General features: G+C 38.2%; 1 protein-coding gene across 9 annotated transcripts in view; it reads right to left on the reverse strand.

The window, feature by feature from the left end:
* Positions 1–20,999, reverse strand: part of mthfsd (methenyltetrahydrofolate synthetase domain containing) — a 142,854-nt gene extending 121,855 nt beyond the window's left edge. For 4 of the 9 annotated variants that reach the window (XR_014030605.1, XR_014030606.1, XM_081372065.1 and 1 more), the window contains exons 1-2: positions 20,840–20,999; positions 20,646–20,749 (exon numbers count right to left, since the gene is read on the reverse strand). Coding sequence is in view for 3 of the 9 variants with exons in the window: in XM_081372065.1 (XP_081228191.1) it covers positions 20,646–20,749; positions 20,840–20,867 (132 nt within the window). In the remaining 6 variants the exon portion in view is untranslated. The remainder of the gene's footprint in view (positions 1–20,645; positions 20,750–20,839) is intronic. The other 5 variants (XR_014030609.1, XR_014030610.1, XR_014030607.1 and 2 more) reach the window with 4 other exon arrangements.
* Between the last annotated feature and the right edge of the window lie 258 nt (positions 21,000–21,257).

Consider the following 21,257-nt stretch of genomic DNA (forward strand, 5'->3'; position numbering starts at 1 on the left):
ATCTCCTGGCCGTGATTAAAGCATTTAAAGGACATTTGCAGGTCTGTTTGTCAATTTATTCCTGCGCAGGAAGCTAGTTTAGGTAGGAAGCTAGTTTAGAAAACTAGGTTTAGGGAAAACAAGTTAGATTAGGTAAGATTTCAAAGTGAGGACGTCGCCAGGAGACGATACTCAGAAATCAGCTACCCGAGTAGGGACGTCGCCAGGAGACGAGACCTAGGTAGTTAGGTAGTTAGGTTAAGTTAAAAGCTGGTGATCTATAGAGTGGGGACGTGAAGAACGGGAACCAATAAATAGAGCCAGGTAGTCCGGTGATCTATAGAGTGGGGACGTCAGGGACGGGAACCAATAGATAGAGCCGGATAGTTAGGTTTAGGAAAAAATCCACGACAATATATAAGCCTGCATATAAAATAATCACACACCTATTGTGTAACATCGTAAAAGACAATCAAGTCTTGAGGTTTAGCCTACACATCTTGACAAAGGTTCTAAAAAGGTCCAAAATTGGTCCAGTCAGACCTGAACGTCAATAAAACGTTTTAATCACGTGTACATCAAAAACAATAACACATTATTTGTGGACATAAGCAAAAAAGAAGCATGTTCTGATTAAGCACAACATTTTATTGATATTGAACAGCCAACATTTCTCTTTATTTTTTTCAATGTTTAACATTTCGTGAGCTTAGTTTTTTAAGGTTCTATCTCCACTTTTGGTTGAAATTGAGTTTTTGACAATCTGATCCATTAGGTGTTTATTAATGCCTGTGTAGTGTTATTTTTGTAAAAAAAAAAAATGTTGTTAGTAGTTATTAATAAAATAAAAGGTTCCATCTCACAAAACATAAACCGAGTTTAAAAACTTTGATGCTCAAACTACAATAAACGGAGATAGAACCTTATAATTCTAAGCTCTCGATTTGTTAACCAAACTAAAATACCAATTGCAAAATACTGAATTATTATATAAAGATAGTTCACCCAAAAATGAAAATTATGTAATTTACTCACCAAATTCCAAACCTGTATGAGTTTCTTTCTTCTGCTGAACACAAAAGAAGATATTTTGAAGAATGTTTGTAACCAAGCAAATAGAGCATCCACTGACTACCATTGTTGGAGAAAAAATGATTATTAATGGGAAGCGACATCTGCTTGGTTACAAACATTCTTCTAAACATCTTTGTGTTTAGCATAGAAAGGTATACAGGTTTGAAACATGAGGTTGAGTAAATGATGACAATTTTCATTTTTGGGTGAACTATCCCTTAAACAGCTCTTCCTGGAGCGTGTTTCAGGTGTTCTGCCATTGCTGCATCAATTTCAGTGTCTGTAGCATGTGGGCTCCACCTCTTCACAGCATCTAAGGGAAGAGAATATATTTATTTTTAAAATAAATGAAAATGAAAAATTTGAGGTAAATGACATGCACTTATTTTCAAAATATTTTTATGGTCTTCAGCTAAATTCAAAACAGCATTTGTCCCCTTGCCTCTTCAATACCACTGTGGTGCCCTTGAGAAAGACCCTTAACTAGGTGTGTAACAGTGAGAAAGTGAACAGGACATTTCTGATAAAGACAGGTGGGCTGTGATGTCCCCTGAATAGACATGTTTAGCAATTCTAAAATTACAAAATATTTTTAAAGCAGTTACTGAAAACATACATGTTCAAATCCAGCTAATTTCATTCTACCTCAGATAATTTACTTTCTGAAAGAAACTCTCAAAAGGCTACATTAATAATTTACAGTAATAACTTTGACTGTATCATTAAACATACTTTATACTATGGTATACCGTTGTATAAGTTCAAAGTAACTTTTAGCCTACTAGCTAATTTTAGCCAAACTCAGTTAACGTTAGCCAATTTCAGTTGACAATGTGGGCATCATTTCTTTCGGTTCATTCATGTCAAACAAGTAAAACTCTAGCACGTGAATCTAATAATACAAAATGTACGTACCCAACAGTAGATTTTTAATAATATGGGCCTCAATTCCTCCTCTCTTCGTGGTTGTTCAAACTTCAGCGTTCCGGAGTGAGTCTATGGGGAAAACGCGTTAACATCTCGTGAGATAATCTAACCTATCGCGGGATTTGGTAATGTCGGGAGATCTTTTGTTACATCTTGGCAGCACAGTTTTGGCAATTACATCCAACTCAGACATAAATGGTGACCAGATATATTTCTGTTAGGGCTGGGCGATTTAAATCGCGATATTGTTATGCGCATCTCGTCAGTAAAGCCGGTTCCTTGATTAGTAGTAAATCACCATCACCTGCTTTCAGATGGAGCGGCATTTAGGGCTGAGGAGATAATTAAGTGATTAATTTAGTGATGATTGAGCATTATTGAAGACACCTGATGTTAACAAGCAGAATCACTGAAGCAGAAAATCACAAATTGTAAGTTACCATTGTGGTGATGGGTGTTTGCTTTAGTTGGGCTCTAGACCATTATGTGTTTACTTAAATTTATACTGTTGTTTGTCTGCTGTTATTGATTTATAACAGTTAAATGAACAAAGTAAAGTGTTATCATATAGCCTAGTGTTGGTTATGTTTTGACATAATCATGCTGTGATCTGAAAAATGAAACATATTAAAATAGTTTGGTTTACCCTTGTTAGCTGCAGTTTAGTGATTCTTCAGCCTATGATTATCAGTATTTTACTTATAATTCAAAATATTTAATAAACATTGTTCTGATCAAAAAGACATTCAGACATATTCATTTAAAACACAGATATCAATAATCAGCCTGTGAATCTCAACAATGGTGACAATAATAAAGCATGTTGCAGTGGCTGCCACCAATCACAACTCATTAATGGCTCCCATCATGCATTGCGGTATGAATACATTATGATCTGAATTGTCTATGTAATTTACTTTTCCTCATTGAATATTCTGCTCCTCACCATTGTTGAGATGCATAGACTGAATCTTGACATCTGTGTGTGCCTAAAAGAATGATTTTTTTTAAACAACTTTTAAGAAATCCTTTATATTATAACAAAAATTCTGGCCATTTATTCAGATTCACAGTTATGCAGTAACCAACAACATAAATCGAAGTCAGAAGGAAGGATTTTAATGAGTTCAGTGATCAAGTTCAAATGATGACTGCCATAATATAACCAACACCATCAGATCACTTTTTATTCTTTGTTCAACGGGCAGTTTTAACTCAGATACAACCGTCAAAGAAAATCTAAAGTACATAAAAAAAGGGTCAGAGCCCAACTAAAGCAACTACCCATCACAATAATGGTAACTTACAATTTGCGATTTTCTCCTTCAGCGATTCTACTTGTTAACATCAGGTGTCTTCAATAATGCTCAATCATCACTAAATTAATCACTTAGTTATCTCATTAACTTAAACACTCTTGAGTGTGGACTCATACACTCCCAGGAGTGTTAATTTAACACCGCTAATTTACTGGAGGTTTTGCTGTGTACAAAGAGCCGTAGTTAACTGACAAGCTGAGCCATATCGCATTAAATATCGCTGGCGATACGTCCGCGATATTCATGTGATTTGGCTCAGCTTGTCAGTTAACTACGGTTCTTTGTAGTAAATGCCGCTCCATCTGAAAGCAGGTGATGGTGATTTACTACTAATCAAGGAACCGGCTTTACTGACGAGATGCGCATAACAATATCGCGATTTAAATCGCCCAGCCCTAATTTCTGTTTTACATGCATACATTCCATAAAAAAAACAACAACAACAACAACACAACGTATCAGGTAGGCTACAGGTTGAAATAATGACTAAAATGCAGAGGCTTTGCATTCACTTAACCACACTGGGAACTGTGTGATTATAATTTATTTAAACAAGATAAAGTAAATATATTTACTTTGTATACAATTCGTGTATTTCATAAAGATAATTCCTGGGTTTTTTTTTTTCTGTCTTGCTTGATTAGATGTGTAAAGGACGTCAGTGGACGTGTATTCACAGCCTTGACGTGTAAAGGACGTCAGTGGTCTTCACAACCTCTTAAAAACTACTTGGGCAATTAAATTAATTTTTGCAGTATTAACCATGCAAAGATTAAGCACACCTTTTGCATATTTCACAAGGATTCCATGATGGAGGGTCATGATGGACTATAAATGCACGTGTAAAAGACGTCGCCAGGTGACGTCCTCTCACCCGATACACTATTGAACTACACGTAGCTAAAAGTCAAAATAACAATTATACATGCAACCCCAGAGAACTGTAGACATGTACAAATGTATCTGAATGCATTTTTAGGAAATGTTCTACATATTTTTACCGATTTATGCCGTCATACCGCGACTATTTTTGGCCAGGGACACGACGTTGCCGTCGGACCGATGTTTGCTGGGTGTTGTTGAAAAGTCATCGACATATAGTTGACCGGGAAATAGGATTGAAAATCCATCAATTTTTGGTTGACCTGGAGATCAACACCAACGTACTGCACCGGACACAGCTCATTTCTGGACCCTTGGCACAAGCGTACAGGTAAGCTTGCTTAATGTTCGATACGAATGAATTGTACCAAATCAAATACTGTTAGGCTGATCCTTAACCCTCTGGGCTTCTTCGTATAATAGTCACACTTAGCTTCCTCCCGCCCGAAAACGGGCGAAGCCTTAAAATCTTACTTTACTTTTTCCCAGGGTAACCAATCAAATATATTTTTGTTCTATAATGTTTTCTGATTATTATTTAGAATTTTTAATGATAGTTTGCATTAATTATATAATTTTTATTAGCTATTTTTTCCTTTAGAATTAATATATATATTTTTTTATTTTATTTATTTTATTTTATTTTTCAATAAATGCAACATTTCACATCAAACTAGATGTACCGCATCGCGGTACAAAATATGACCGCCGCTCAGGCCTGCACTGGCTTTCCACAAAAAAAATGACGTGGAGTAATTTGGCTGTATTGCGTGTTTATGTATATACCCAAAAAAAGTAATAGTATGTGCATGTCTGTCTGTGTGTGTGTGTGTGTGTGTGTGTGTGTGTGTGTGTGTGTGTGTTTGTGTATGTGTGTGTCTGTGTGTGTGTCTGTGCGTGTATGTATGTGTGTGTACATGTGTGCGCGTGTGTGTTTGTGTGTGTGTGTCTGTGCATGTGGATTTGTATGTGTGTGTATGGGTGTGTGTCTGTGCGTGTGGATGTCAGTGTGTGTGCATGCTTGCGTTTGTTTGTATTCCTGCATGTGTGTGTGTGACAGTATCATCCTAAACCAGCAACCCTTCGCTCAACAGCACCATCTACAGGCCGATGAGTGTACAGTCACTAAATGTGCACATAAATGAATTTATTTTATACCCCCCCATGGATGAAATTCTACAAAACTTAGCAGAGGATACCCCCAGAGGATGTCAAGTTAATCATACACATGAAATATGGTGCAGTTCTGAACATCTCCACTGAAGATAGGGGCGATTAAAGCAGAATAATATTGCATTTTCATTTTTTATGGGAGGGGCGCAAAACACAAATGAGTGATTATGGGCTAGGTTGATGTGGGCCCTTAAGAGCAACATACCATAAAAATTTCTTCATCCTCGGTGCCACGGTTCAGGTAGTTATTTAGGAAAAACTGCATTTTTTGGGGTTTGGGGGGGCCCAGCGCGGGGGGGAGTGGCCTCCGGGGACCAAACGAAATTTTTCCTTAGAAGTCTAGTGGGGCTACATGCCCACCAAATTTCATGTTCCCCGGTGCTTCGGTGTCCCTGGTATCGTTGACGAAAAATTTACGGGGGCCCCAGCGCGGGGGGGGGAAGTGGCCCCCGGGGACCAAACGAAATTTTTCCCTAAAAGTCTAGTAGACCAACATACCATAAAAATTTCTTCATCCTCGGTGCCACGGTTCAGGTAGTTATTTAGGAAAAACTGCATTTTTTTGGGTTTGGGGGGGCCCAGCGCGGGGGGGGAAGTGGCCCCCGGGGACCAAACAAAATTTTTCCGTAAAAGTCTAGTAGACCAACATACCATAAAAATTTCTTCATCCTCGGTGCCACGGTTCAGGTAGTTATTTAGGAAAAACTGAATTTTTTTGGGTTTGGGGGGGCCCAGCGCGGGAGGGGGGGAGTGGCCCCCGGGGACCAAACGAAATTTTTCCTTAGAAGTCTAGTGGGGCTACATGTCCACCAAATTTCATGTTCCCCGGTGCTTCGGTGTCCCTGGTATCGTTGACGAAAAATTTACAGGGGCCCCAGCGCGGGGGGGAAGTGGCCCCCGGGGACCAAATGAAATTTTTCCGTAAAAGTCTAGTAGACCAACATACCATAAAAATTTCTTCATCCTCGGTGCCACGGTTCAGGTAGTTATTTAGGAAAAACGGCATTTTTTGGGGTTTGGGGGGGCCCAGCGCGGGGGGGGGGGAGTGGCCCCCGGGGACCAAACGCAATTTTTCCTTAGAAGTCTAGTGGGGCTACATGCCCACCAAATTTCATGTTCCCCGGTGCTTCGGTGGCCCTGGTATCGTTGACGAAAAATTCAGTAAGGTGACGAAAAAAAAAAAAAAAAAAAACTTTGACAATCCCTATATGACCGCTTTCGCTAGCTACGCTAGCGGCGGTCATAATTAGGGAGTTTAATTTGCAACCTTATTTCTTCAGAACCTAGTGAGCTTGTTTCGAAACGCTGTTTCAAAAGGTGGGTCTCATAGCCAAAGATGCATAGTCAAATTCAAAGACGTCATAGCATGTAGGGATGCACGATATATCGGCCACCATTTCGGACGATATATGTCCATTTTTAATGTTATCGTCCCAATAAGAAAAGTTGGCCGATATATTAAAGCCGATAAATTATGGATTATTTCCTTCAGCTAAGACAATTTAAATGCGCGCTATGCACCACAGTGGTTTTGAATTTCTTGAAATATGATTGGAATCACTTAAAAAACTAGATGTACCGCATCGCGGTACAAAATATGACTGCCGCTCAGGCCTGCACTGGCTTTCCACAAAAATAAATGACGTTGAGTAATTTGGCTGTATTGCATGTTTATGTATATACCTAAAAAAAGTAGTAGTATGTGCATGTCTGTCTGTGTGTGTGTGTGTGTGTGTGTGTGTGTGTATGTGTGTGTTTGTGTATGTGTGTGTCTTTCTGTGTGTGTGTGTGTGTGTCTGTGCGTGTATGTATGTGTGCGTACATGTGTGCGCGTGTGTGTTTGTGTGTGTGTGTCTGTGCATGTGGATTTGTATGTGTGTGTATGGGTGTGTGTCTGTGCGTGTGGATGTCAGTGTGTGTGCATGCTTGCGTTTGTTTGTATTCCTGCATGTGTGTGTGTGACAGTATCATCCTAAACCAGCAACCCTTCGCTCAACAGCACCATCTACAGGCCGATGAGTGTACAGTCACTAAATGTGCACATAAATGGATTTATTTTATACCCCCCCATGGATGAAATTCTACGAAACTTAGCAGAGGATACCCCCAGAGGATGTCAAGTTAATCATACACATGAAATATGGTGCAGTTCTGAACATCTCCACTGAAGATAGGGGCGATTAAAGCAGAATAATATTGCATTTTCATTTTTTATGGGAGGGGCGCAAATCACAAATGAGTGATTATGGGCTAGGTTGATGTGGGCCCTTAAGAGCAACATACCATACAAATTTCTTCATCCTCGGTGCCACGGTTCAGGTAGTTATTTAGGAAAAACTGAATTTTTTGGGGTTTGGGGGGGCCCAGCGCGGGGGGGGGGTGGGGTGGGGGAGTGGGGGGGGGATAGTGGCCCCCGGGGACCAAACGAAATTTTTCCTTAGAAGTCTGGTGGGGCTACATGCCCACCAAATTTCATGTTCCCCGGTGTTTCGGTGTCCCTGGTATCGTTGACGAAAAATTTACGGGGGCCCCAGCGCAGGGGGGGAAGTGGCCCCCGGGGACCAAACGGAATTTTTCCGTAAAAGTCTAGTAGACCAACATACCATAAAAATTTCTTCATCCTCGGTGCCACGGTTCAGGTAGTTATTTAGGAAAAACTGCATTTTTTTGGGTTTGGGGGGGCCCAGCGCGGGGGGGGGGGAGTGGCCCCCGGGGACCAAACGAAATTTTTCCGTAGAAGTGTAGTGGGGCTACATGCCCACCAAATTTCATGTTCCCCGGTGTTTCGGTGTCCCTGGTACCGTTGACGAAAAATTTACGGGGGCCCCAGCGCGGGGGGGAAAGTGGCCCTCGGGGACCAAACAAAATTTTTCCGTAAAAGTCTAGTAGACCAACATACCATAAAAATTTCTACATCCTCGGTGCCACGGTTCAGGTAGTTATTTAGGAAAAACTGCATTTTTTTGGGTTTGGGGGGGGCCCAGCGCGGGGGGGGAGTGGACCCCGGGGACTAAACGAAATTTTTCCTTAGAAGTCTAGTGGGGCTACATGCCCACCAAATTTTATGTTCCCCGGTGCTTCGGTGTCCCTGGTATCGTTGACGAAAAATTTACGGGGGCCCCAGCGCGGGGGGGGGGGGGAGTGGCCCCCGGGGACCAAACGAAATTTTTCCGTAAAAGTCTAGTAGACCAACATACCATAAAAATTTCTTCATCCTCTGTGCCATGGTTCAGTTAGTTATTTAGGAAAAACTGCATTTTTTGGGGTTTGGGGGGGCCCAGCGTGGGGGGGGAGTGGCCCCCGGGGACCAAACGAAATTTTTCCTTAGAAGTCTAGTGGGGCTACATGCCCACCAAATTTCATGTTCCCCGGTGCTTTGGTGTCCCTGGTATCGTTGACGAAAAATTTACGGGGGCCCCAGCGCGGGGGGGGAAGTGGCCCCCGGGGACCAAACGAAATTTTTCCGTAAAAGTCTAGTAGACCAACATACCATAAAAATTTCTTCATCCTCGGTGCCATGGTTCAGTTAGTTATTTAGGAAAAACTGCATTTTTTGGGGTTTGGGGGGGCCCAGCGTGGGGGGGGAGTGGCCCCCGGGGACCAAACGAAATTTTTCCTTAGAAGTCTAGTGGGGCTACATGCCCACCAAATTTCATGTTCCCCGGTGCTTTGGTGTCCCTGGTATCGTTGACGAAAAATTTACGGGGGCCCCAGCGCGGGGGGGGAAGTGGCCCCCGGGGACCAAACGAAATTTTTCCGTAAAAGTCTAGTAGACCAACATACCATAAAAATTTCTTCATCCATTTCTTCACCAAATTTCATGTTCCCCGGTGCTTCGGTGTCCCTGGTATCGTTGACGAAAAATTCAGTAAGGTGACGAAAAAAAAAAAAAAAAAAAACTTTGACAATCCCTATATGACCGCTTTCGCTAGCTATGCTAGCGGCGGTCATAATTATAGTGCAGGCCTAAAAAAAAAAAATTTTCTAGTGAGAAGAGCGCCACCTAATGGCTTCAAAATTTATTAATTTGTGTCATGTCCTATAACCGCCTATAGGCGGCCTATAGCTTTTTTATTTATTTATTTGATTTATTCCCATTCGGAAAGAAAACAATTTATTACTAATCAACCACTGAATGGAACAACACAAATTATATATCATTTTAAAGCTTAGGATCTCAGCTTTTTAATGCATCTAATTACATTTATTAATTCCTAACAAGTGCTGAGTAATCCCTCGAAAACCAAGTGTACCGCCAGCAGGCGCCACCTAGCTGCGAAAATATTCATTACCATATTTTTCAAAAATCTTGCCTTGATTAACACAAAGTTGATGTCATTTGAAAGCTTAGAGTCTGAACTTTACAGTGAATGTATCCACTTTGAAAAACTCTTAAGTATTGCGGAGTAATTTGCTGATAAATAGAATTTCTTTTTTTTCGTAATCTATAAAATAATGTACTGCAATGTGTCAAAAACATCATACAGCTCATGAAACATTCTCAGATAATTGAAAATGGCACTTCATTTTTTACAGCATATTATTACAATTAAAATGAGCCCAAAATTAACATAATCTATTCAGGGCTCGAGACTAACGGCGTCCTATCGTCCTGGGGACGATAGAAAATGTGTTTAGGACGAACAGAAATATTCTCCAGGACGCCTACAGGACGAAAGACATTTTTGTATGTGTGTTCATTTATTACTAGCCTATTAGGGTAACTTGCTTAGAAAATGCCAAAATTAACCGACCAAGCGCTGACTACAACGGAGCGCGTCTTCTCACGCTGTTACTATAGTTACTATCACCGGCTACTCACCCGGAGACTTGTTTCGCGGTAGGCTACATCTATCACATGACTTATTTTCACAGACGAAAACGAGACGATAACTAAATAAAAACTAGTTTTGAATGACAAAAACTATGACGAAAATCTATTGACATTTTCGTCAACGAATAAAACCTAGACAAAAATGTTAGATAGTGACGATTTGGGAAGCGATCCAGTCAGAACTGATGTCCTGCATTTGTGGTAGATGCGCACATTTGTACATTTGTACTGCGACGTGCTGATCTACCCAGCGGCACACGGGTTGACATGCGCTGCATGCCTCATAAAGCCTTAAAAAATGTAAACATCTGAGAGAATGAGTAGAGCAGACATATAGCAGCTAGATCTGAATAAGAGTGACGATGCAAAAAAAAGAGCTCTATTCAGTACGGTTCTCTGTGCGCACACACCCGACCCGAAGCGTGCAGCCGTTCACACAGACACACGAGTATGGAATTGAGCTCTCTTTCGTGTCTGAATGGACAAATACACACAACATTATGTAGAAATGTCCGTTTTGGAGAGTATTCACGTAAACTATGTTGGTTATGTATTAAACAGTTTTGAGTGTATCGCATGTGCATCAGTGCAATTGGATCCGCATGTCATTGGACATGATCCGATGTCTTAAAGTGACAGTGGGTAATAAACCTAATGCGGTCTGTGTCCTTAATATTGATCAAGCAACAAAAGAAAAAGAGAAAAGCATTCACTGCTTGTTAATAGCTTTAATAAGGATTCATTATATTTAATTCATACAAATAAATATGTCTGCTGCTTGAAAGAATGATGATATTTTTGAGATATGTAGTCACCAGTATTTATTTTTTAATCCAACCAACTCAAAAACGTTTTGAGCTGAATGTATTTCTCTTAATTTTCGTATATGTAAAAAAAAAAAAAAAAAAAAAAAAAAAAAAAAGATTCGTTCTGCATGAATACAAAAAAGCATTTAACACCTGTTATTTTTTATTAAATCTGTTTTTTACCTGTTTACAGATAACTACTTTGAATGGAGCTAAATAAATATAATAATATATATCATAAACATTTTAATGGTGTTTTTATTATGTGACTAACAGCTAACAACTATAGATGATAAAAACAAAGTAAAGAAACAACATGTTTATTTTGGGACGGTTGACATTCACTTTAGGACGGTTCAAATCGTTTTTCAGGACGGTTCCAGGACGGAGGTGAAAAAAGTTAGTCTGGAGCCCTGATCTATTGCTTTTATGACAAGATATTCTTCATGGAGAAAAAAATGCCCATGAGGGGGTGTCAAAGACTGTACAAAAAGGCTATCTCTTTTCAAAATGCTGTAATTTTTGATTCCTTTATCCAAAAATTATTAATTTTTTATCCAGATGCATCTAACATGTAGGGGGACTTCACTAAAAAAGAATTTTCCTCCTACCTTATTTCCTTCCTGAGTTATTCCATGACAAATAAGAAAGATATGCAAAATCATAATTAAAATTATATATCTATATTGTCTTTTATCCGCCGTTTCTTGGCAGGACAATGTCCAAATGTAATGTAATTTATATTTTCAAAAAATTTAAAAAGAGTTCCTTCAAACGATACCTACCTTTTGACTCTCCTTGCTATAGTTTTGGAGTTATTATGATTATATAATTTTTATATAGTTTGGGGCAAAATGTGCTGTTTCAGTCTTACCAGTTCATTTCTCTGTGTGTGTGTGTGTGTGTGTGTGTGTGTGTGTGTGTGTGTGTGTGTGTGTGTGTGTGTGTGTGTGTGTGTGTGTGTGTTTGTGTGTGTAGGTGTGTGTGTGTGGGGGGGGGGGGGGGGGTCTTTTTTGCACTCTTGATGTTTTAGAGTGTCACCCCTTCATTGCTGTACACTTTTTTTCAGCACAGAGGCTGATCTGTAGCTTGTACCACCAAAAGTTTCTCTGAGTTTTCCTATTTTTTCGTATTTCCCATTAATTTCCTATGTCGCCCGTTTTCGGGCGGGAGGAAGCTAAGTGTGACTTTTTTTTTTACGACCCTTTAACATATCAGAATCATCTCCTTGATTTTTTTGTGTGTTCATATAGGTAATTAAAGAAAAGTCACTAAGTTTCACCCCCATCCGATGAAGCAAAAAAAATTAAACAATTCGAAACGTTCAAGTTTTCGCCCGTTTTCGGGCGAAGAAGCCCAGAGGGTTAACATGATGGTTAGTGTAGTAACCGACGCAGTGCTGCAGTCACTGAAATAGATTTTTGTTTTACCAATGTGTCAAAATCTGCCAAAAGTACTTTGTGGTTCTCTTCTAGGTTATAAAGTTATCAAAACCTCCGAGTCCAGTCTATTTTTGTGATAGCTAGCTCAAAATACATGTTTGTACCCATTGCTAGTGTCGTGAAATCTATTACAGCACCGCTATTTCTTCTGACTGCCGGAGAACGCTAGCATAGTGCTCCACCTAGCGCTACCCACAGAAGTGACCGCGGCGGGCCAGAATTACACAGAAGACATGACTTACCTTTACTTTATTCAATGCAGAACTGTCTCGAGTTGTAACTGGAAATGCCGATTAGACCATCTCGTCGTAATACAAATCCAAAATATTAATAATCCTCGAGCAGGGCTGCGATATGCGTGCGATACAGTTTTGTAACTCCAGTGTTTGTATTCAGAAATGATAACAGTCGTGTTACTAGTGCTTATTGGATATCGCGATTTTTGATGATCTTCTCCAAGATCTGCTTTTGAGGAAAACATTTCATTGGCGTTGTTCTGACATGCACGCACCTTTTCTGAGCGCGGGGAAGCGCGCAATATAGCCCCACATACTTCATATAGAAACAATTAAAATGCCTCGTTAATTTTAAAGACGTAGCCTATTTATTATTATTAGCCTGTTTTTGCGGTGAGATTTATGCATGCGCTCGAGCGCATGCTATATTCCTCCATGCACCCAGTATTTAAGCAGAAATTAATATAAATGTGTAATTAGTCGACCAGAAAAATCTTTTGTCTATGGTAACTCTAATCAATACATTTACTATTTAATTAGTTATAAGTATCCAGATATTTATATTAAATTAGTTGAGTTAACAATTAGTTCTGAACTAATAAAATAACAAACATGAATTTTTTAGAGTCACTTGGCCTCATAAATTGTCCTTATGAAAGATGTCACTGCAAGCTAATCCTTTTTGCCTCCCTTTAATTCGAATACATCCATGAACATATTGGGCAGCTTTGAAAAGTGCTTTGAATGTAGGGGAAACATGATAGGCTAGCCTACAACCCAGCAAACACAGAACGTTCCCCTAACGTTCCGGTTTGGTTCCCATTTGGTTATTTTTTTGGGAACCAAACAAGAACGTTCTGGGAACGTTCCCTGTAGGTTATTTTTAGGATCTATGTTTATAACATTAAGGGAACGTTCCCAGAACGTTCCCTGTAGGTTATTTTTAGGTCTAAATTTATAACCTAAAGAGAACGTTCTGGGAACGTTCCCTGCAGGTTGTTATTTAATAACCTAAAGAGAACCTTCCCAGAACGTTCCCTGCAGGTTATTTTTAGGTTTAATTTTTATAACCTAAAGAGAACCTTCCCAGAACGTTTCCTGCAGGTTATTTTTAGGTTTTATTTTTATAACCTAAAGAGAACCTTCCCAGAACGTTCCCTGTAGGTTATTTTTAGGTTTAATTTTTATAACCTAAAGAGAACCTTCCCAGAACGTTCCCTGTAGGTTATTTAATTTTTATAACCTAAAGAGAACCTTCCCAGAACGTTTCCTTGCAGGTTTTAGGTTTTATTTTTATAACCTAAAGAGAACATTCTGAGAACGTTCTCTGCAGGTTATTATTTTAATATCACTTACTATTAACAGGCAGATTCAACTGACAACGTCGTCAGTACGGTCCCCTAAGGTTATAAGATAACCAACAACGTTCAGATCTATTCGCAATAACTTTTTATTAATGATATTTTAAATTGTTATATATTTTAATTCTATATGTTAAATGCTGCGTGACTTTGAAGTGTTTTAATGCGCATGCGCGTGATCAAACACTGGAGCACGTGCGCTGCGCGAGAGCAGATGGAAACGTCATCGACAACTGACAAACAACAAAACTCCCTTCTCTCGCTGTTGGTTTCACTGCTTTCAGGTAAGTTTAGACAACAAAATCTCACAAATAATACACACAAACGCCCCTGACACATTTCTTACGTGTAATTGACACGCTTCTGTTAAATATTTATTTAAAAAAAATGGTTTTATGTCTTTGAAAAAGTCCGTTAGCATCTACGCTAGCTAACCGTTTTCAAAAGACAACGTTAGGCCTAAGTTACGTTAAGTTGAGGTCTTATTTATGAAAGTTTGGGTTTTTAAACACATATTTAGTGTAGATAACAGTTTTTGATAGTTTTGCTGGTAATTTGTCAATGGGAAGTAAGCTAATTTATTTAGGCTAACCTAAAAGAATGCACTGTATTGTTAACTTAATCAGTGACGTCACTTACCAATATTGCTAAAATGTGATTTCAGAATAGCGAGAGAAAAAATAAAACTCTACAACAAGGGGTGAGTTATTGTTTAATCATGATGATAATTCCATATGCATTTATTTCACAATATATTATCTTAAGATTTGTATATATTTATCTTTTATGCATTTCACCTCTGTTCTAGCTTGGTTCCTTGTAATAAACCTATCACATGTAATATTTTTGGCTCTGTGACAAACAGCATGTTATGATCCTAGATCATCATGCTGTGATGGCCTGCTGCACTCCCTGTCCAAGAAAATCTCTATGAACCATATGACTAGTAAGCAAAACCACCTCAAACATGCAGTGCACTGCTGTTCAAAGGTTTGGGGTCTGTAAGATTTATGCTTTTGAAATAAGTCTCACATTTTAAAATCATTAACCCCAAGTTTTTTCAGTGAGATTGTCCTTGAGAAGCCTGTAAGCTAAATAATCAGCTAAATAATAGGCGACTAATACAATATTATAATGGTCATAGTTATAATAATTCATTTAACTATTATGATAACATGATATCCTGATGATTACTATATTTTATTTTATTTCTTTAGGTCTGTTTTGAATTATGTTGGCCAATGAGACTGACACCATACAGTCCAACTCAAAGGTATTTATGTATTTTTTTTATTGATCAATACTGAAATTCTTTGTACTTTTAAATGCGGTTCAGGGGGTCGACAACTTTAGGCAGTTATTTTTCACAGATTTATTTATTTAATGTTTATTTGACAGGGACAAATGCATAGAACATTGCTTTATAAAAAATACAAAGTAGATGCCATGCATACAGGTTTATAGCCATGACTAATTTGCAACCCCTTGATATCTTGGGCAGCTGTGGCTCATACTCTTAGCCTTTAAAAATGTTTGAATTGATATCCCCAATGCAATATCAGGGGGTAAATATATCAGTAGAGTTCTTAAAGTTATGGCTTTGCTCTTGTTACCAGATGAGATAAAATCCCTATTGTTTGGCCCTGTATTCTTCAGGACAAGACCTTGATGCCATCCACAGTCAGTAGATGAAGAAGGTGAGTTTAGCCGAATTCAGTTCTCTTTCACTTTTTTTTTACAGACACGTGCACGCAAAATGAAGTCAAAATGGCGAGTTTCCTCTTGTCTTGTGTTTTAAACAGAAAGAAAACGGATGCGTGTCATTTATATTAGTTCTGCGCATTCGTCTTAAAGGGACAGCAGCCTAACGTACCCGCAGCTGTTTGTGTCGCCAATGGTGATCAAACATCAAAAGAGAAAATGACTTGTAGCTTTAGCAAAGATACATTAATTTTATAGTTATTTTATTTTTACACTGAAGACTTATTTTACATTTTGATAAATCAATTTCTGTACCTGATAAGTTAGATTTAACTGAAAAACATAATGCACTGCTTATTTCAACTGTGTTTTTCTTCTATTTTATTTATCTATGCTTGTTATCTATTGTAATTTTCTATGCAGGTTCACTCCTCTACAAAATCCCCCCAATAGGGGTTATGCGGAGCGCCCAGCGGTTGAACCGGAAAGAGGTCTAAGCATTTCCGCTTTTCACTTCCGTACACATCTGCAGCGGTAGGTGATCTCTGAGTTTACTGTTAATTTTTGCTTATTACACTAAAATTCTTACTTCTGTTTTAATTAAAATGTCACGAAGGCTAAAATATCAGAAAAGGGAACATCCGAACAGCAGTTTTTGTTGTGTGCCGGTCTGCTCTATGTCGGGGAAAATGAGTAGTACAAATAGGTTCTGTACTCATAAAGTGACGTCAACATCAGCAGTAGCATTCGCCGTCAGGCAAGTGTTATTTAAATAAACTCCTGATGTACTTACAAACTTTCCAATGCCTCGTTTAATGAGTACAGAACCTATTTGTACTACTGTAGTAGTTTGGTACCATTCTGGGCATTATTAGTGGGGTAATTTACCAGATACAAACCTGGAGCCGTTAGCGCATGCACTAAACCAGGGGTCGGCAACCCAAAATGTTGAAAGAGCCATATTGGACCGGAAAAAAAAAAAAAATCTGTCTGGAGCCGCAAAAAATTAAAAGCCTTATAAGCCTTATAATGAAGGCAACATAAGTGTCTATATTAGCTTTATTAGCCCCCTAGTATCAAAATGATAAGTAGGCTACAAATACATAATGAGCATTCATTATTAAATGTTTATTTTCCCTGCAGCGCATCCTGGAGAGAATGACGCACCACGTGACTAATCTGCTGTACAATCGTGCTTTAAGTTTAACTTCCATTATCATTTTAATGTATTATGTTTCGATTTATTTATTCGTGTATTATGTTTACAACGTTGAAAAACTTTAACCCTTTCACACGTAAGTTTAAAATATTCTGACTGACAGTATTCAGTATTCTACTGATTCCCCCCTGCATGAGTTTTTCAAGGCGACCATTATTTAGAATGTCACTTTATGGTTTCCATGGTGACGCGTCATTGCGTGTCACGTGACACACCGCAGCAGCAACAGAGCTGAATGAATGATGATCTGCTTTTATGTCATTTTTCCTTTTTTATTCAAAATATTCACAAATTTGTTAGATATGGCATAAAATATCTGATATTCCGATTGTCAAATATATGCAAGTGGAAGCGTTTTGTTGTTTAAACACCTTTATAACGATCGCGTTAGTTGAGCTGTCGGATCTGTTGGATTTACAACACGTGAATTCATCCACTTCTCCCAAAATACATAAAAGTAAGTGGCTGGTGAAATGGGAGAAGAATAGAGTAAACTTTAAAGTTACTTACACAATGTGTATCTAATATGAATAAAACGTGTCTAATTATAATGGAAATGGTTATTATTGCCTCTTCCTTTAACATCAGTATGTATTTTACAAACTCTAAATGTATTTTTTTTTTGTATTAATAAAATAAACATTATGTGGTTGAAAACACTGAAAAGTTGTGATATATGACAGCTCTGAGCGCGCCTGTCTGGCTCAGCGCCAGCCAACGCGCGAGAGCACATTTGAATTTAGCAGTTGATCACGTGATGCACTGACCGTTCTAATCACACCTACCGATGTGATCGTACGTGCGAAAGGGTTAAGAATGTTTGTCATGTTTTTCCTCCTACAGAAATTATATTAAAACAAAAAATATTTTTTCCATTTTCATATTTTTGAAAAAGCTCCAGGGAGCCACTAGGGCGGCGCTTAAGAGCCGCGGGTTGCCGACCCCTGCACTAAACCATACGGCTGATATCTCTAAATAAACTCTAAATTTTTCAATATCGTGCAGCACTAATATTGAGCATATCTTAAAGTGAACCTGGAATGATAATTTGTGATACCAGATGAGATGTATGTATGATAGATTTTGAACTGTACTATTTTTTTTTATTTCAGGTTCCAGCGGAAGGCATCAAGGCATCAGACGTTGGCCTGGACAGATGCACCTGTAAACTACACCGACCTTTGCTTTTGCATGGATGGCTGATTATTACCATGTTCTGTGAGGGTTTCATTATAGCAAAACTGAGCACCTGTGACAGTGGAATTTGTAGGTGTAAAGTCACAGAGATTAAAAAAAAAATTGATAGCAGTTTCAAACTTTTTTTCACTTTCTTTCTCATAAACAACACAGCAGTTACAGGTTTTCAAATTCTTCATCGGAGGTGAGACTTATACATAAAAGGTAGAGCGAATTCGCAGGTCAGAGTTCACTAGACTTAAATATTATTTTCTCTGTTTTTTATTTGACTTCAGAGAGAGAGGCTTAATGGGTATCCTTACCCCTATATAAAACATTCCTTTTTTGATTTGTAGTCTGAAATAATAAATAGTGCAATATAAATAAATGCAATGTAGTGTTTTGAAATATATACATTTTTCTATACACATTCAGCGCTCGTGCTCTTATATCTCCTACAGCTTGTGACACACAATCCCACCTCACTCTTTTCATTTGCTCCAGATGAATATTAATGCCATTACAGGGCTTGAATTTTGGCATGGGATTGTGTGTCCATGTAACACGTTGTCTTTTTATTTTCTTGTTAAATTTGCAGATTGTGTTGGGAGTTTAAATGTTTTGAGCGGTGTGAAGATTGGCACATTCATGTATATTGTATATAAATAAATACTTTTTCAACTTTTTAGCCAAAGTTATAGGCTACAGTTTGCAAAAGATAGTTTTAATAAAATGTTTGTGCAGTTTTATTTATTGAAATATTTTCATGTTTGAAATATTAAATGTAAATTACTGTTCCTGAATACATTTTGCTAACGCTGTTTTTAATGACTTATTTTAGGTTGATAATTAAACAATGAATCAACAAAAACATGGATTGTGTGCTGATTTATTTATTTAATACAAACTGATTGATTTACTTAATAATGATAGTTTCTGTAAATTCAATTTATTGTAATAATATATTCATAGGATTCTTAAGTGTTTGAACAATAAACAATGTAGAATATGTTTGTAGACCTATAATTTGTGTACAGGCATATCAGGATGTGTAGACGTTAGGAGAACGTTCCGAGAACCTTCCGGGAACGTTCTGGGAACCTTTCGGCAACGTTCCGGGAACGTTCCCCTAACCTTCCGGGAACGTTACGAGAACCTTGCGGGAACCTTTCGGGAACGTTCTGGGAACCTTTCGGCAACGTTCCGGGAACGTTCCCCTAACCTATAGGGAACGTTCTATTAACGTAAAGAAAACTTTCCTGGCTAACCAATAGGGAACGTTCTGTGAACCAAAAACTAACGTTCCCAGAACTTTCCCAGAACGTTAAATTGTTAGCTGGGAACACATGGACAAATATCCGATCATTAAAAAATCATAGGCCTATAGACCTTATGCACCAGAGAAACAAGGGCGCCGCCATCTTTGGAAAATTGTCTTTTAACTTCCGTTTTGCGGTCGCTCTGTATATTTATATGGCATTTCTGTCCAGGAGTAATTAGCTTTTTAAGTGGATTTACTTAATGTAAAGTTAACGAAAGTTATCATGAGGACTGTAATGTTTAAAGCAGATGACTTAACAAATGTAAATCGACCGGGAAGATTTTAAAACGAGCCGTTCATTAATAAACACGCAAAACGCTGTGAAAATACAGACCGGAAGTCAAAAGACAATGAGCGCAGCGCTGAAAAGGGGCGGAGCTACATAAGGTCTATAGGCTACTGAATTTGTTCCAAGTGTTCAAATATGTGTTCTGTAACTTAAATGCAATTTTTTTTCATTTGTGATTTTATTTTCTGTTTTAGATGCTCTTACTCAGCAGATGGGGACAGCCGCCGTCACCCAATTCACTTTCAGGCTGTGCAAAAGTGGCTGCGCTATGTGCCAGACCGGGCAGGAGGGACTGGACGACAAAATATTCAGGCGTCAGAGGACATTGAAGTGTAAATAAAGAGTTCAAATAATTAAATAAAAAGGCTAATAAAAATGAATTTGTTTTTAGTGTGGTGTGTTCAGTGTTTTATACAAGATTTCAAATGATCCATTACTTTTTAACATCCTGGCTGTAGATAAAGCAGGCTATTTAATTTATGGCATTACATTTAAAAACGATTGAAATTCCATTGAAATCACGTTGAATGTTAGTTCAGTTGAAATTTCAACATTGTTTCAATATTCCTGATAATTGAAATACCATTGAAATTCCGTTGATATATGGACAGGATTTCAACGTTGTTTCAATATTAAAACAGGGTGCAAAATGATGTAGAATCAACATCAGAGTTCGATGTTGATTCAATGACTTAATGTTGAAAACGGAATGTTGATTTGTTTCAATGACTGTTTGCTATCTGGGTTGTGCCTTCTGATACAGTCAGAAGGCTTTTCAATCTACAAATCGCCATTATTTACTATGGATTTACTGTAGTAACTGCACCATGGTATTGTGGCAGAAATGTGGGATATTCACATTTAATTTTATTATATTATTAGTGTAGACATACATATAAATGATACCTTAAAATTTGGAATTCGGTTGTGCACAGGTCGAGGAAAACTGGCCAGGTTTTTCTCCTCGAGGTAGTTCCACACTTTATGGCGAATGCTCCATTTAGTATCCCCTATACGTTAAAACATAACACAAAAATCACAATTTAAAAACAAACTTGAAATGTCAAATAAGTTATACAACTTAAAGAAACAGAACAAACCTTGATTCATTTTTATGATGGACTCCATTATGAGGTCTTTAATTAAATTTAATACGTGATCAAACAGGATGCCTTTTGACTTTCTGGTAACACATTTCTTATGCGCTCTCAACTACGGTGTCTCTGCGAAGACAAAAGGCGTTTCGTTTTCTTAGCCGCCCTTTAAAAGGAAAATAAAAAATAATAACAAATATATATTACGAGGTCTAATAACAAATGTCTCGTGTAGATGGTGCAATTAATGTCAATGTCTCTTTTCAAATAGGCTATAATATGAGTCCTTAGAGGATCCATTAGGTCTGACTCTGGAAAACGGACTCACATAACCCTCCAGATGTCTTTAAGGGAATTCGACCGCAAAACTCGTGAATAATTTTATTGAAATGGTGGCTTGTATAACTAGAAGGAGATCTATACA

This window comes from Scardinius erythrophthalmus (genome assembly GCF_964197995.2).
Source record: "Scardinius erythrophthalmus genome assembly, chromosome: 8".
Lineage (NCBI taxonomy): Eukaryota > Metazoa > Chordata > Actinopteri > Cypriniformes > Leuciscidae > Scardinius > Scardinius erythrophthalmus.